Source organism: Copadichromis virginalis, linkage group LG17 (assembly GCF_057382275.1).
Source record: "Copadichromis virginalis isolate Kocher_CV1m ecotype Utaka linkage group LG17, C_Virginalis_male_GT1.1, whole genome shotgun sequence".
Lineage (NCBI taxonomy): Eukaryota > Metazoa > Chordata > Actinopteri > Cichliformes > Cichlidae > Copadichromis > Copadichromis virginalis.
This window is the reverse complement of record NC_140634.1, coordinates 28673684-28691355: the sequence shown is the minus strand read 5'-3', so window position 1 is coordinate 28691355 and position 17672 is coordinate 28673684. Positions and strand designations below refer to the sequence as shown.

At 39.3% G+C, this 17672-nt stretch overlaps 1 protein-coding gene across 4 annotated transcripts in view; it reads left to right on the top strand.

Annotated features, from left to right (window-relative positions):
- tspan11 (tetraspanin 11) overlaps nucleotides 1-17672 on the top strand; it is a 40372-nt gene that overhangs the window by 7978 nt on the left and 14722 nt on the right. The window contains exons 4-9 of one of the 4 annotated variants that reach the window (XM_085436681.1): nucleotides 669-743; nucleotides 2799-2903; nucleotides 3310-3468; nucleotides 4706-4792; nucleotides 5741-5862; nucleotides 8048-8111. In XM_085436681.1, the coding sequence (XP_085292807.1) occupies nucleotides 669-743; nucleotides 2799-2903; nucleotides 3310-3468; nucleotides 4706-4792; nucleotides 5741-5818 (504 nt within the window). In that variant the 3' untranslated portion in view covers nucleotides 5819-5862; nucleotides 8048-8111. Of the gene's footprint in view, nucleotides 1-474; nucleotides 551-668; nucleotides 744-2798; nucleotides 2904-3309; nucleotides 3469-4705; nucleotides 4793-5740; nucleotides 5863-8047; nucleotides 9044-17672 lie in introns of those variants that run through there. The other 3 variants (XM_085436683.1, XM_085436682.1, XM_085436680.1) reach the window with 3 other exon arrangements.

Below are 17672 nucleotides of genomic sequence, written 5' to 3'. Positions count from 1 at the left end.
AAAAAAGTTGGGTTATTTAAGTGTGGGAAAGCTGGAGTTTTGATCTGCTCATTTTGCAGCAGTCTATCAAAGTACTCTCTGTGTGGGCAATCAGTTCGTCACACTGTTTGCATAACAGTACATACAACAGTGCTTGCCATTAAGAATGACGCTTACAGTTAAAGCCTCTGTTATTCTCATTTTTATTTTTTGCCTCAGCACCCATCTCATGTCTGATTCTTTTTCATTCTTGCAGAGGAAAACTAAACACAGTATTTGAGAGTAGCGCTCAAATACTAAGCAAACGCTAACATCAAATAATAATATTTGAGGATGACGCTCGAATACTGTGCTAATACTGTTTTGTTTTTTCTAAGATAATTTCAGACATCAGTTATGATAAATAGTGAATGTGGGGAGCTCTGTAAAGATGCCCAGGAGAAATGGGTTTCTGCAGCCTGTCAAATTGCTTTCTGGTTGTCTCATTTCATGCAGGACTGCCATCTGCGTTTGAAGTGACAGATGCAGTGCGGTGACAGTTGATGAAAGTTTATATTGAGCCATCACAAGCGTGAGCAACTTGAGTTAGCAACCAGATACTTCAGGTGACTACTGAGCTAATGAGTGTTCAGTCAAATTTACTGAAATTCTTTTTTGCTCTCTCTTTCTGTCCTGTCTCTCATCCACAGTATTTCATCTGCCTCCTGTTTATCTTCTTGATCGAACTTGTGGCCGGAGTACTAGCTTATGTATACTACCAGAGGGTAAGTGGTCACTTTTTACTGGTTTAGCTGAGTGACGTTGTGCAGTGATGACCCAAGCTGCAGTTTATCCTTGTTGAAATAACTGCAGCAGCTAATCTATGCCTGCAGGCACGTGGGAAAATGAGGTTAAAAAAAACTTCTATCCAGATGATCATCATCAAACTAGTGTGCTGGGGCGTTTCTCATATTAATACACTACAGATGGGATAGCAGAGGGACTACTGGATAGGAATCGTTTGTGATTTACTGGATGTTAATCATAATCATGTTTTGGGTTTGAGTTATACATATTATGATTTTTTTTTTTCCCCCTTCTTGGTATATATCAAAGAGCAGGCGTTTTGCAAAGCAGATAAAGTTCTGCAAGAAAAGTTTGAACATTCAGATGTCAAGATGTCAGTGAGGAAACGGGGCAGAGGCTAAAAATAAACAGAACATATCTTTCTTTTTTCTTTTTTGAGCACTTGCTTGGCATTTGAAACATCTTTCAGGCTCACCTTTGACTAAGCTGCATTTTGTTAGTGTGCAGTTATGCTGCTGCTAGTATTAGATTGACCTGCGCTGAAGCAAAAATTACAGATTAGAAGTCAGGCTGTTGTGACAACTTGTGACTGGGAAAGGTAACATAGGGGGAATATTAGTAGTAAAAGCCAAAAAACAAAGGCTCATAGGCAAGAGATCATGGTGAATTAAACTGTAATTCACAAAATCTGTTTATTTGCTGACTCTTCCTACACCTACATGGAGTTAAACGGCCAGAATTTGCACATGGGTGCATCTCATCTGCATTGGATATTATTATGTAGTCATTATTATTTGATGATTTGTTATCATTATTTCATTTATATTCACAAAATCTTTCATGATGATTACATCCACAAAACTGTAATAATGCATTATACATTATAAAGTCATTATATTGCTTGATGGCAACCTACTAGCGGTCTAAAATGACCCTTTGCAGCATTTAATAAAACTAAAGCATGGAAATGTAGCAGAGTGTCAAAGAAGACTTAAAAAAACAAGCAAAGAAAGAAAGAAGTAAGAAGTAATTTTCAGTCTTTAGGCAACAAAACCTGGTTAAGTTGGTTAAACTACTTGGGTAAATTTTGTGAAAGAGGGTCAAAATGGTTTGTTTAGGTCTTTTCACTTATATCAGCTCAGACGTCAGCTGCAGTGATGATCCTTTAATTCATTTATATATTGCAGTTACAGGATCAACAGGGTGATGTTAGATTACTGTAGATGACGGCTACCTATTATTTAAGAATGAATTCAGCTGTGCTTTTTGTGAATCAAGAGACTAATAATCTAATAAGTTATAAATAATTGATAAATTATTCATTAAAAACAATTATCATAAAAGAAAATACAGTGACATCAGTATTGTAAAAATCAGAAGGGAACATTCGAGTAAGAGCGTGGAACCAAGCAGGAATAAAGGCTTTCTAAAGCAGCATCCTCAGTGATCCTCCTCTGATGACATGACTCTCTGAAGTGTATCTAACACATTAGATATTCTTGGCATTTAGTTATCGCCCAAACATCTGGCTGTCAGTCAGCTTCAGTCAGTGAGGGCTGCATAGGGCATCTTGTAATCTTTGGGCAGATTTATTGTGATGGAAGAGGGTTCAGTACGGGATAGAATCACTTTAAAGATAAAGATTTGCATTGTTTCCTGCACCCTGTGTGAGTGTGAGAAAATATATCCAGACATCAAAGGCTGTATTCCTAGTCAATTTTTTTAGTGTCTTGTTTATCTGTATTCTGCATCACAGCACTCCCCAATGCTACCAATCTATCATCCCCTTATCCTCTCCCTCACCTCCACACTATTTGCACCTACGTATCACTTTTTTCAATGCCCTTCTTTGTAGACATCGCACGCGCAATCGTAAATTAAGCAGCCCGTGGGGGGGGGGTTACCACAAAAAACATTTACCCCAAAATGATCCCCTCCAACCCACCCCTCCAGCCTTCCCACCTTCTCTGTTTCAAACACACTGTTTCTCACTGTGTATGCCTGCTGTCTCTCTCTTTGTTCCTCATTTCCAGCTGAGTGAGGAGCTGAAGCAGCATCTCAACCACACTATGACAGAGAACTACGCTCAGCCAGGAAAGGAGGCAGTCACATTTGCGGTTGACAATCTACAACAGGATGTATGAAATATATTTACAAACTCCTCTGGTGTCAAGTTTCTGTAAGATTGTATTTCACCCTCTTCAGCATGCGCGGTTAAGTATACTTGTACTTGTTATAAATTAATTTGATATATGAAGCTGAAAATTATGCTGACGTGGAGTAGAAGAAGAAATGGCTCATCACTCTGTGTATTCTATCTGGGTTTAGACAGAGCATTGTTCCAAAGATGACAAGTGGAACAGCCGGAGCGAAAGTAGTCCCTGAGAGGAAAATTACTGCTGTGAAAATATATTTATATAGTGGCTTGATGTTAGGAATTTGTTTACACTAGATGATACATGAAACCATATTTTAATCAGAATGAGGGATATGGCCTCACACTGTGGAACTAAAGTCTGGGCTTTCCTTTTTCTGCCTCTCCAGTTCAAATGCTGTGGCAGCAACAATTCTCATGATTGGACTGTGAGCAAGTACCTTGTGTCAGGGCAAGCAGAAGGCAGGGCGGTACCTGACAGCTGCTGTAAGACCATCACACCTCACTGTGGAAAGAGGGACCACCCCTCCAACATCTACAAAGTGGAGGTCAGTGCAATAAATGCTTCTGGCAAAATGACAGCAGGCTTATTCAGCCTGCCTGTTGCGCAGCTACAACACAGAATGTGTTGTAGTTCCTCCTGTAGGTTCTATATCTTACAATAATCTTTTGTACAGTTTTGTGAAATGTGTTGCAACCTGGCTATATCCCTGACTTGAGTTATAAATATCAACTGAGTGCTTTTGCAATCAAAGATGAGTGATGATAGCCTAAAGACAGAAAAAAGAGATGGAAGCACTGAGTATACTAATAACTATGTGTAGGCAGTAATCAAAGGAAATCGGTGTTATCGAGTTGTTCAGGGTGATTGCTCATCTTCACAGTCCATTGTTTTGTTTTTTTTGTTTTTTTTTCTGGTTCATGCCATATTTGAAGAAATTAAACTGGTATTTTATTCACTTCTGGTCTGTTGTAGCCAAACCATTTTCAAATATCTGAGGCTGATATTTCATTTCCTGAAATGAAAAGCATCCATCTACTTTCCTAACTGCTGCTGGGTTGCAAGGTCGACATAGGGGCAAAAGGCAGAGATAAACCTCAGTTCATGCCGTCAGATCTGTGGGCATTATTTTTGCTAACCTCCCAATTGTTTTTGGGAGGAAGCTGTGGCACCCAGAGGAAAGTCACAAGCTAAACATGCACAGAAATGCCCGAGCTGAGTAAGAGATTTGAACCAGGAACCTTCTTGCTTTGAGGCAACAGTGCCAGGCAGTGCAGCTCTGTGCAGCCCTGAGTGACTCACAAAACATGCCAGCAAACTTTCTTCTGATAGAATGAGCTCTAAGAAAAATGAATAAAAGATGAGGTTTTGAATGCTTATCCACGCTGCACAGGAGAGGCTCTTCTGCCTTCTCGTGTCAAATCACTCAGTTTCTTCTTATCCTTCACAATGTGCTACCTGCATCATGTGCAAAGACATAAGCATGAAGACATATCCTGAGAATAAAATGGTTTGTGGATGATGACTGTATCTATGTTCACTTGTAGGTTTGGGATGATTTATTTATTCATTTTTACCGTGAGTGTTTTGAGCCCTGTAAATACACCTGAGGGAGTAAAGAGGGACTGAAAATGTACTTAAATAATCAAGAACATCCCAGATTCAGTAAAAATACACAACTTCTGAAGGATGTCTTGTTGCTTGCTGAAGCAGTTTAAACTATAGCTATGCAGACAAAGCTTTCTTGTCTAACTAATAATCTAGTGTAAACTTTAACTCTGTAGGGTGGCTGCATCACTAAGCTGGAAAAGTTCCTTGCAGATCACCTGTTGGTTATCGGTGCAGTGGGGATAGGAGTGGCCTGTCTGCAGGTAAGTAATATATACACCCAGTTCAGATGGTTGGTGAAGAAGCAGGATGCATTTCTACTGCCTTCTCCCTGAGCATACAGTGCTTTATACAAGCCCAGTTGTTATCAGAAATGAGAAACTGCTTTTAGCTTTTGTGAGTGGAATGCTGCCCTTTGTTGAATTAAAAGAAAAAAAACTCCTATTACTGAATGTACCCTGGCAGGTCAGGATCCTCTAAATGGACACGTCTTTTCATCTCATCCGATTCTTTCTGTCATCATTATATGAGTTTGGTCCTTCTGCCTATTCAATGTAGTCTAAGATGGGCTTTTTAGTATTGCAGAGCCCGAGGATATTTTTTTTTCCTCTTTTTATTGTTTTGCACTTTTCTACCAGCTAACCAAACTGTCTTACTGTAGCTGCAAACCACGTTTAAATTAACTTGTCAACCTAGAACTAAACAAATTTCCACTTATTGTTTCCAGTGGTGTTTGTAAGACTGACAAGTCCACCACTTTACATACAGCTTAGTTTTAATTGGGCACCAGGGGACTGAGAATAAAGACATGAAGCCAGGATTTCACTGCCATAATTATAAAGACTGCAAAAAGCAAAAGATGAGATGACCAACCGTGCAGTCTCTGTGATGCTCACCGCTGTTGGTAAAAGGAATTTAAGCAGAGTCTCCATTAGCAGTGGCTATAACATAAAGACTTTCTCACAAGAACCAAATGATCTGAAGGGACTTTGTCGAGCATTTAAATGAGGTGCTGAAAATATTGTGAATATATTGAATACATGACGTACACGGTGTAATTTTGTCACTTCTCACTCACATATTAGCATTTTTTCGTAATGTAGGCCAACTTTATGTCTCCTCTTTGTTAAATGTTCAGTCTGTCTTAATGTCGGTGTGCACTAATCTGTCTTTGGTGTGTTGTACTCTGTGTGTGTTTGTTATCACTATAGTTGGTCGGGGCACTCTTGACAGCCTGCTTTATCTATCTGCTCTATAAAGAAGAGGAAGAGGACTTTGGTGCATTGTAATTTGGCTCTAGAGCGCTGCTGGTTTAATCTAATCGAGAGGCAAGGTTGGAGGGCACTGTAGATATTTCATATTTCACTGCCTATTTGTCCTTGCGTGGCTTCCTGTTTTGTGTTAAATGCGAGACCTGCTGTCTGCATGTTTACTGGATTAACATGTTTAATTCGTCGTGAAGCATGCAGCGACTTTGCATTTGGCTGCGTTTTCCAGTTTGTTGCTATGCATTTTGTGATGATGTGTTGCTGTGGGTGATGAGGATGTGACAGCTTATTCAAATGCATCCTGAGGATAGCACGACTCACTTGCTTTTTCACTGTGCTTTGGTTCATAGTGTCATGATCTATAATTCGTGCAGCAACGCTTCCATCAATGTAGCACCTGCGCTGACAAGAAGTGGGGAAAACACCATAGGGACAGGTGTATTTACAGCATGTAGCAGTGCTTTGCTGTATATCCCTTGAATCCAAACATTAATGAGGCTTCACTATGGGTGTCGGGGAGTATATGGTATACAACAATACAAACTTAATCAAATATTTACAACAGTTAAACGCAGAAATTATTAACACGCTTACTTTTAATAGACTCTTTTTTTAAAAATTACAAAAATTTACAGAGTAGCTGCTGCACTTATTACACCTATTTATTTAATATGCTGACACCTTCTATTACATTACCACTCAGAAAAAAAAGCATTAGTGTTGTTGCTATAGTTACTTGCAATCTAAAATAGACTGGGCTTTCATGAACATCATTGAATTGGGACTCGGAGTTGTTTGGGGGTGCCCAGATATCTGTTTTTGCCATCCCACGAGATGGCATGTTTCTGTCTCTAACGAGTTTACTTTTTAACACTGTTACATCATTGTTTTTTAGCGTCTTCTGAAATTAGGCCTCAAGAAAACTAAAAAAACAGTGTGGCTTTTTTCCTTTTTTTTCTTCTCACCTTATGTTCCCTCAGCCAAAATGACTGCATCTTCTATCCTTGTGCATAACTGTCACTGATGGTTGAGACGAGAGAGGAAAACAAAACCTTGCTCGAGGAGAAATTATGAGTCAATATTAAATTCTGACTTCCTTGATCAGGCTTCCTCTGGAAGCTTTTAGAGGCACAGAAATGGAATCTGGACACTTGCCTATTTGGCCATCAAGCTTGTAGACCCAGCAGCTTTGGTCAGCTCCTGCTTCCCTTATTCTGCTTTGTTTTTAGACTTTTTGCTCGGTGCTGTGTAGTAGTAATTTTAGACATGCTCATTCCGTATTAGGAATTCGCTGCTGGTGAAATTCTATGCTGAGAAGGATGTTTATAACAGTTCAGCTGATAAAAGATGCAGATATGCTTCATTATGCCATGTTTGAATATTTAAGATGTAATGCACATAATCGATATAATGTCTAGTTTGCTGATAGGCCAGTAGCAGTCACCAGTGACAATGTCTGTGCATCTCTTTTCTTCATACAGCTCTGTGTTTACACTGATGTCAGATATGACAGCAAATTTCTAAATGTAAAAAGCTTCATTTAAAATACTAGCACAATTGTTGTGGTCTGTTTTCCCTTATTATAGTGATATTTTTGGAAGCCTTTTATTTATTATTATTATTTAAATTTATTTTGGGACTAATATTACTGGTCGGTATAGACATTTATTGGTTTCGACATTTATATTAGCCGATAAATGAAAGTTTAAAATCTTAAGAAGATACGAGAGAAACACCCTTCAACCATGTTATGACTGATATTGCATAGTTTCTCCAGCACGGGGCAGTCTACAAATTCCCTGTTGACAACACATTAGTTTGTAACTCAATAAAAACACAACCAGCTGAACCAAGCAGAGACAGGGAGACGATAAATTAGTAAATAAATAAGTACACAAAACAATTTTGGGGGTAATCTGTTTGTTTTGTGTGTCTGAGTAAAATAAAAAGGTCCCCAGAGCTTTTGCAAAGAGGAAAAACAGTATATTGAGATGTAAGAGCATTAATCTGCTTTTTCACTTCACCCAGCTTTATATAGTTTGTTTATGGAAGCCTGTGCGCACACGTTTTGGTGAAATATTGGCTGCTTGACTCCTGACACTCCCTAGTAACCAGCTTCATACTTTCCAGCAGTCTCTAACTCCTTCACCTTTAAACCTTCTCTGCCCCACAGTCGGTAGCATTCAAGCTTCCTGCAGTTTTCCATGGCGACTAAACTGCAGTCTGTGACCTAACACTTCCTGTTTTCAGATATGTGGAATGGTGTTCACCTGCTGCTTGTACAGAAGGATCAAGATGGACCCTTACTGAGCACAACGTGACCCCTGCACACCACCTTCAACAGATGGAGCATGACCTGCTGACACCTAACCAAACTTTAAATCCCTGCATTGTGATCTGATGATCTAAGCGTTGGACACACACGATAGAAACTCAGGCTCATGAGTTTCTGTTACCTGGTCTAGGCTGGATGTTTTTGCATGCTTTAATTTGAACATGACTAAAAAAGGGAAAGACTTAAGTTGTGTGGTATTCTATGCAACTCATGAAGGTGCGAATTTAATTGTTTTTAATTAGGAGATTTATATAGGAGTGTTTCGATAATTCCAAGTCGAATCGGCTGAGTAAGAGCACAGAGTACAAAGAAAGAAAGTTATGTGTGTGTTTCTGTCTTTTGTAAACACAATGTGCCTCTTACATAATTCTACTGGTAAATAATTATGTATAAATTCAGTGCCTGAAGTCTTGAAAGTGAGCTGTCAATACACTGTGATAAACCGCAGCAAATGAACGGAGTCATGTTTATATTTGTAGCTTTGTCTTTAATTCTAACACGTTGGCTGAGTGATGGTAATCAAAATAAACTTTGCAGTATCAATAATGCTCATATGTATGGCTACAAAGAAGAAAAACTATTTTATTCCATTTAAGAAAGTGATAATTTTCTGTAAACGCTGCTAAATCTCTGAATTTAGAGCTCCATCTAGTGGTCAGCATAGGTAACTTGATTTGAGGATGGTAAATGTAACTGTTCATCTTTTGTGAACTTTAAGCCTTTAATACTGCTGATATTAATAGTATAATATTAATTAATATTTCTGATTGTTTTTGGTTTTTATATGCCGTTCCTCACTTCAGACGCCAATCCCCCCCCAGTGGCTTTACAGTGATGAATATGAGTGATCTGTGAATCAAAGAATATGGTTCCTTCTGTTTTTGCTGCCTATTATATGCCTTGCTACCCTATTTTTTTTTTTTCCCTTGTCTTTGTTATATAGCCACCATAATATAGGTGTTTTAGTTGCTAAACAGTGGAAAATGGCTGTCTCTCTTTCAGGCTATTTAAATCTTCTACCAAAATATGACGCCATTCTCAGCACTCCACCTTCTGTAAAGGGACCTTGCAGGATTTGAGAAACCCTTTTGGAATTGCTAGACTTTCACAATTAATATTCTTAAACTGGTTTCAGCTATTCCAGTCATAGCTATAGGCCAAGACAATTTGACAAGACTAATAATGGACAAACAGTTATGTAAAACTAGTCCCAGCTTTTCATACATTCTCTGTATGAACAACGGCTCGAGGACAGACGGAACTTTTTATTCACGCTGTGTGGACCTTTTACTGAGTGCTTGCAGGTGTTTGCCTGAACTCAACTTCATTACAATAACACACAAATCTCATTGTCTTCTGAACCTCCGTCCTCTGTGATTGCTCACACCACGCACACTGGATCAGCATGAGAAGGGGAGCAGTAATTGCTCTCTAAACGACTCTGCCACATATTTCTCTTCAGGTATATAGAATATTAAACCTATTGACTAACCGTTCACCAGAAAATATATTTTGTAATATAATATTATACAGCTCCGGCACATGTTTTATTCATGTTCATGACAATTTGAACAACGGTGAAATTTAATCTTGGGCCATCGTTGGTACTTCTGGAACAGCTTGACTTAACAGCTGTCTTCAGGTCATGAGACAGCATGTCAATTAGATGAAGGCCATAAATCTGACCTCACCATCCCATAACCTGAATTTCATTCATTTTTTTGAGATTTTTTTGGGTGAGTTAGTTATGCGCTTTTGGTATTACCCAACTTTTCCTATGCTCAGGTTTTGGGCTGCTGCCTCCATTATGATGCATAACAGCTGGAAATAAGTTCTGGTGTTGTTGTGCGGCTTTTTTCTCTTTGTCGTGCCGGCTCTCCCAAAAAATTCAACTATCATTTCATCTGTCTGTTGTGGATTATCCAGCTGGTGTTCAGAAATTCTTTTATAGGCTCTTTCTGCTGTATGAATCATAATGTCTTTTTTCTACCCTCCAAGGTTTGTTGAAAGTTGTCAAAAATTAAAGGAATGGCGTGTCTGGAACTAACACTTCTTTTCTCATGTCCTTAACTAAAACACCTGACTCCAAGTAACTTTTGGACAAGTCAGGAGAGAGGTATTTACTGTAGCACTTTAAGTAAATTCGATTATCCTTGTCTAAAAGTGAAGATGAGAAATTAAAGGACAAATCCTGAAGATTTCAGTAGTTCATAAATTAAAATTTTGGATGCTTATATATGTAACTGGTTGTTGATGATATGACACTGGCACGTGCTTCAACTACTGACTGTTTTCTTTGAAATGTGGCTCTAGAACTCAAAAATAAATGTTTAAATGTTGCATTTAAACAACTGTGTTGTATTCATGAAAGGGTAATATTAACTCTGTTTGGACAGATGCCTATGATGCTGTGATTCCAGCTTTGTGTTAGTTGATGTGATTAATTAGTAATTTGTTATTTATCTAGACCAGAATCATACGTTTATCCCAGAGAAATCTATCATTTTTGCAGCATATGTTTGAATTACACCATATGCATATATCCAAGAAAAACGAAAGCTTAGGTAAAAGTAAAAGAAAATCCACTAGAGGGAGACAAAGATTTATCATTTGAAGAGATGCAAACTTGCACAACTTAGTGTTGACCTGACTGAACCCTTTCGGTTTTGCCATATGTTCAGAGTGGCTTTCTCACACATCAGTAGATACTCCTACCAGACTCACTTCTAGTCTTTGAAAAGATTGCTTTGACAGGACCTCAGAAATCTGCCAAGTTGGAACTAACACATTTGATGTAATCTGCAGGTCTCTTTTGTGCGTTAAACACTGATTGAATTGCAAACTCTGATACCCGTGAGAACTAAACACTGCTCGGCTACTTACGGTAACAGATGAGCACAAACAGTGCCTGCTGATTATACACATCAAATCCACTTTACTCTTCAATTAATCTTCTCATTATGGTTTTACAGCCATGGTTTTGGGCGGTTTTGTAATCTTGTCCCTTTGTATTTAATCTGTGCATTGTAGTAAATAAAGAGTCAAAGTCTTGCAAGATAATGTGAGCTGGATGGACATCTTACTTTGTATATAATGTGTGAGCTCAAGTACGAGTGCAGTGGGAAAGCTTTTGTTACGTGTGGGGTCTTCCACAATTCCACATCGGAAAAATCTCGTAGCGTTCCCAGCTGAAACCGCATTTATTTGTGGCGCAGCACTTGTGCATGTCTGTGTGGTTTTAGGCTATTGTTGAGGAAAAATCTCCATATCTTAAAGAACTGTGCCATGCACATAGGATATTTGTGCGTTATTGTTTGTGCTATATTGCTGCCATATGCTCAAGCTCTTTGTCTTTGAGGCACCAGCTTCCCCCTTTCTCTTCGTTGCCCTGCTCCAGATTACTTACAAGACGCTGCGCCAGTTCAGGGCGATCTATCATTGTCACCCATTTAGGAAAAAAGTTTTAAAAAGAGTTTGGATGTTCTCCAACATTTTGGCTTCGGCGAGCCTATAGAAAGTGTCAGTCCCTTTGTCTTCATCAACTATAGGAGGGTGGCTCTCATTTCCTGCAGATGTCACACATGCTACAATGTAGAGACATTGACAAGACAGAAACACACGTGCACGCACACAACCAAGAGGCTATACACATTAGCATGCCGTCTGTACCCTTGGCCAGAAAACACCCATGAGGGAGAATTGGGAGCAGCTGGAGATTCACCACTCTCCATGTGTTGAGGCCTCTTTGCATCACAAGGACAAATACACACTGCTTATATCCTCTCTACCTATCACATTGTAGCCGGATGATATTTCAGCAAGACGTCTTAAAGTTACCTAAGAACACATGTTGCAGTCTCATTTATCAGTGGACCATGAATGCATGTTTGCATGTACAAGGTAACACTGAAATACTGGCAGTGTTGCTCACAGAAGAGCATGTGCACCCTTGCAAATTAGCCTGACAGCACACATTTAACATTTCTTAGGATGCAAGGTATTTGTTGAGCCGTCATAAAAAAGAAAATTTAAAAAAGAAATCTGGTGCGACCACTTTTGCCTCAAGAAATACACCTGTGTTCAATATGTGCAGAAATACTTAGTTGTGGTAATTAAATGGTGTGGTCCTTTGCAGTGTGTCCTTAAAAATCCAAATTTAAAATTTTTGGTTCAAATCATCGCCAGTATCTATGGAGGTCAGGTCAGGCCAAAACTATAACAGTGAGTATCTACAGCCATCTGTAAAACACGGTGGATGCATTGTCATTGTTTGGGGCTGCATTTCAGCCAGTGTTGCTGGAGATCTTGTCAAAACTGATGGAATTATGAATGCAGAAAGGTATGGTCAGATTTTGATCTACCATGCACTACTATCTGGAAAACATCTGATTGGCAAATACACTGTCACTGCAGTCAAAACATGCCTAGATAGAAAAACATGGATTGGCCCCTACAGACCTTGGATCTCAACATTGAGGCAGTGTGGGATCAACTTGAGATGGAACAGAACAAAAGACACTTAGCATCCAAGGAAAAAGTTTGAATGTCACTTGAGAATCTTGGACAACTATTCCCGACAAGTACTTATGACAAAGCTTGCTGAGAGAGTTCAGGCTGTGGTAAAGAATAAAGGTGGTCACACCAAAGATTGACTTTCAAGTGTTATAAAATGTATTTCCATGAATGTTTGCACAGATTTCTCATTTTCCTAGGAAAATATAAAGAAATTCAAATAATGCAGTTCACGTGACCTTTCAAGCGCGCGCGAACCCACTATTTGAACCCCGGAACACCATACCACGGTAATTGTAGAAACTAATGGTGGTGGTGCGTGTATGCGCCCAGATCAGCTGTCTGCGGCCCGGGACGGTGTAACTCCGTCACAGAGGGCCTTTGCACAGTACCGTATTGAAAGAATATAAAATTTACCTTTGTAATAGAGTATGCGTCAAGTACTGCCGGTGTTTAACCACTCACAAATTAGTACGTGGAACAGTGCAATTACATTCAAATTTTCTGTTATAAACTACGGAAATGAAAGTATAAGTCATACCAGTTCCTGTTTAGTCCCAATCAAAACCAATTCTGCATCAGATTTTGTTTCTAAATCTGCACCGACTTTTATACTGTGACTCACCTCTCAGCGAGTTTGCGTCTGGTCTGTAGCACATTAGCTGTGGCCATAAATGTGTTTGACAGATTTCATACGAGATCAAAGCATAGGAAAGGACGTGGCGTGTTTAGATAATGTCAACACTGGACGTCAAAGCCTAGGAGACTGAAGAACGGCACGTCAACATTGATCAAAACCTAATATGTGTCCTAATTGAGCAACAAATACTTTGATTGTCATTTAGAAAGTACCAACAAGGAGATAAACTGTTTCCAGAAGAAGTAAGAATGTTTTGGGTTCAGGCTTTCTCTCTTGGGTGTTGTGGTTTTCCTCCTACAGTTCAAAGAAATATGCATTGGCTTATTTGCTTGTTCTGAATTTGCTATTAAGTGTGGGTGTGAGCATGAATTGCTGTCTTTGTCTGGCAACCTGTCAATGGGTGTACCCCGACCTTTTGCCCAGTGACAGCTACAGTCATGTGAAAAAATAAATCTTTGACTCATAAAAATTAAGAGCAACCAGGTGCTCCTAATCAAATTTTAAATGTATAAATTCATGGATTTATGAACTATGAACTCCTCTGTATACCAAAGTACTTTAGAGCTTGGCTGAAATTGGATGATGCAAAGAATAAATGATCTGCAGCACGGCACCAAATCTACAAGAGAAGGGCTGAAAAAGAAAATAATCAAGGTATTGCAATGGCCCAGTAAAAGTCCAGACCTCAACCCAACTGAATCGCTGTGCCGGGACCTTAAAAGAATAGTACATAAACGAATCCTTGCAAACCCCAATGAACTGAAGCAACACTGGGGTCCAGAATACTGGACCACAATGATGTGAGAGACTGATAAAGTCATACAGAAAACAAGTACTTGAATTTATTGCTGCTAAAGGTAGTTCTATAAGCAAATGAATCATGGGGTCACAGAACTCCTGAAAGTCTTGTAAAAACGTTCTTTTCCACAGGAGTGTAGACAGGCTCCAGACTTCCTCTGAGCCTGAATTGGTCAAGAAGTTATGAAATGATGGCTAAATTGTTTAAAGGTTCGCTTTCCATCGGTATACAGGAAGTTGAATCTTTCTGCATGTCTAAATGCATCGAGTTGCTGTCGTATGTTTGATTCCTCATACACAGTAATTTGAAATGTGGGCAATGAGTGCCTGCCTCATGCCCCAAAGTGTTTCTCACTTGCTTCTCAGTACCCATAGCTGAGAAAGCTGTGGTTTCGGAGGTATTCATGTGTATGTTTCACTGTGCGCGTTGGAGGGTCTTTGTCCATGGGAGAATGAGCTTAGATAGAAACAAACTTCAGAAAGCGTTTCAAGACGGCATTTCAAAAGCCTTCCTTTTGATAATGATGAGCGTCAGGTTGATGAGGGCGGTGATTGATAACAAACAGATGTCGAGGTGGCGTCGAGGTTAGGCAGCCACGCTGTGACAGATTGAACTTCGAGCACAGGTACCGTGGCGGTATCTGTTTAAACGATGATAAAGCAGGAATTTGTTTAGAAGTTGTAACAGGACGCTGCGGTTTCTGACTCACACTTCCTGTGAGATGGCACAAAGTCAGGGGGATGTCCTATTGTGTACTGACCAACATCAACCATTTTGATAAATACTGACAGTTAAATTATCCTGCTTATATAATCTAGGTTTGTGTATCGCCGTGTTTGTGCAAAGCCCATTCTTTTAACCGAATAGATTGTTGTGATTTGTGGTGTGTGTGATCAAATTTGCTTACATTACAATGTACTTAACTGACTTTTTTCCCAGCACAAGTCAAAGAGAAGTGTCTGCTGAGTCAAAAAAGAAAAAAAAAAAAAGCTTGAAAGTGATGGATGTTGTGTTGCTTACATGTGGCAAAGTAGGCCAACAAGGCTATGGAATTTCATGCTTCAAGTATGTCAGGGGTGCTTTACTTTAACATGGCCTCTCTGGCATTTACTGATGGTGTCTATACACTGTAATTTATACGAGCTGAGTGGTGTTTCTGTTTAAAGCGAGGGCTGAAGTCTTTAAACTTTTTACAGGCTGGCTGTAGTCTGTCTGTACACCCTATGGATGTGATTAGCAAGCAGAAACAAAAACTACATGCTCAGCTTTGAAAGGTTCTTCAAAGCAGCATTAATGTAGAATAAATGGCAGAGATTGTTTTGCAAAAATACTCGAAAAATAGTCTTTTCTGTGTGCGTATTTTTCAAGCTCCGCGATATCAATAATACCACATTTTTAGTGACTGAAAATAAAGAGAAGTGGGGTTGTTCTACATAGCAGAGCTTGGATGGAGAGGACTGCTGCATAAAAACAAATTTGTCTGTCAACCTGTGTTTGTTTGTGCGTTAAAGATGAATGGAAGAGGAAGAAGTTATGATATTTGGAGGGAGATTGTATTCATCATACACAAAAAAAGGGACGCACAGGAACCAAATATCGTGAGAGGAAGTTTCTGCTTCTTCCTCTGAGATTGATGGCGTGGAGGAGAGCATGGGAGTGACCTTGACTTGGTCATGAGAGTGCTGTGAGCTTAGCAAGAAACAGAGAGGGAGAGTTTTTAATCAGTAAACAGCCTCTCTCTCACCCTTTAGGAAGTAAACACACAAACATTAGGCGCTCTGCCATCATAGCGTATGGCCTTGAGGATTTAAATGGTTGCAATAAAGACAGATGGCAAATTGGTTGATAGGGAGGGGAAAGATGTCTGGAGTTTGAAAATGAAAAACAAAATTTAATAAAGAAATTAGACTAAATGAGCCCAGGCATCATGTTGTCGTACACATTGTTTCCAAAAGCATTTGCCAAATGGTGTTTTTTTTTGCATATCTGTAAGCATCTTTTGATACTGTCATCCAGAGATTCGGGCTGTTTACTGAGTCATACTACAGTCACTCTCATTAAAAAAAGAGACAAAATACTTTGTTCCAGCTGCTCAAAAACGATTCAGCTTCTTATAAACTGCGTATGGGACCACTAGCTATACAGTGTTGTCCAAGAACCTTGAGCCACCCCTCATGTGCAACTTATGTGCAAACGTATGTGGAAATATGGTATATAAGGCAAAAAACAGAGTTTGTACAATTCTAATGAGCTTCAAAGTCAATCTTTGGTCTGACCACCGTTACTCTTCATCACAGTATGAACTCCAACAGCAAGCTTTCTTGTAGTTTCTTTAAGTCATTTTGAGGAATAGTCCTCCAGGCTTCCTGAAGGACATTGAAAGCTCTTGTTTGGATGTTGGCAGCCTTTTGTTCCATTTTCTGTCAAGATGATCCCACACTGCTTCAGTAATGTTAAGGTGCAGGGTCTGGGGAGGACAGACTGATGCATTTTTCTATCCACGTGAGCTTTGACTGTATTCGCAGTGTATTTGGGATCCCTGTCATGCTGAAAAATGAAGCTGTTTTCAGTCAGAGGCTTTCCAGATGTTATTTCTGACTCTTCTTTTCTGTATTAATGTCATCAATTTTGTCAAGATCCCCAACACCATGAGCTGTGTTGGGGATCTCCACTGTGTCTTATAGAATCCTACTGACTATACTGCTGCTTGCTTTGCAAAATCCCACCAATGAACGACAATGATAAAGGAAACTACAATCCTAGCATATCAGCTGGGACCCTTTCAAGTAGTCAAATTTGATGCATGGCACACTGTTAAATCTGACTTACCCTATCTATAATTACTTTTCAACCCACCTCTATCCCACCCTGTTCTTGTTGTGTTGTGTTTGACCTACTGAGTGCTTTTCACATGTAGGCACTGGAGGATGGGATGGTCCCAGAACAAATGATATTGGCCAATCTAAATTACTGCAGCTGGAAATAACAAATGTTAACTATAGTTATTCTAACTGAACTAAGGGTTAATTTTATTTTACCATCTAAAATCTTTGCTAATAATCCTTATTTCAAATGTGCATTACCCTAATGCCGAGTATTGACACAAACCTCCCAATAATTAAACTGAGTTCTCTGACTTCTCCAACATCTGTCAACAATCATATCCGTCTTTATTGACTTAATCATCCAACGTTCTTTTCCTCAAACGCCTTTAATGCAGCTTAAAAAACAGCCATATGGATTTGCTCGTGCCGTGGCTGAACGGGAAATTATGTTTACACAAACTAATATCCAAATTGACAGTTTCACGGCAGCAGTGCGTTTGAGGTATTTGTCTCTATCTTAGCCTTGATATGAGTACAGTGTTGACATCTATGAATGACTCGGGCAGATTTAGAAATATAAATAGTGTATGGAATTTCATGGGAGTGTTTTACTGTTTATGCATTCATATCTTGAAGCGTCGACCTTGATTTCCTTCCGTGCAGCCAGAAAGGTGCGTGTGAGGCCTTGAGGTGTGCAGCTGTGGAGTCTTTTCTTTTCGGCATGGCTTACATGAAATGTGTCCCAATAAATCAGGATTTATCCG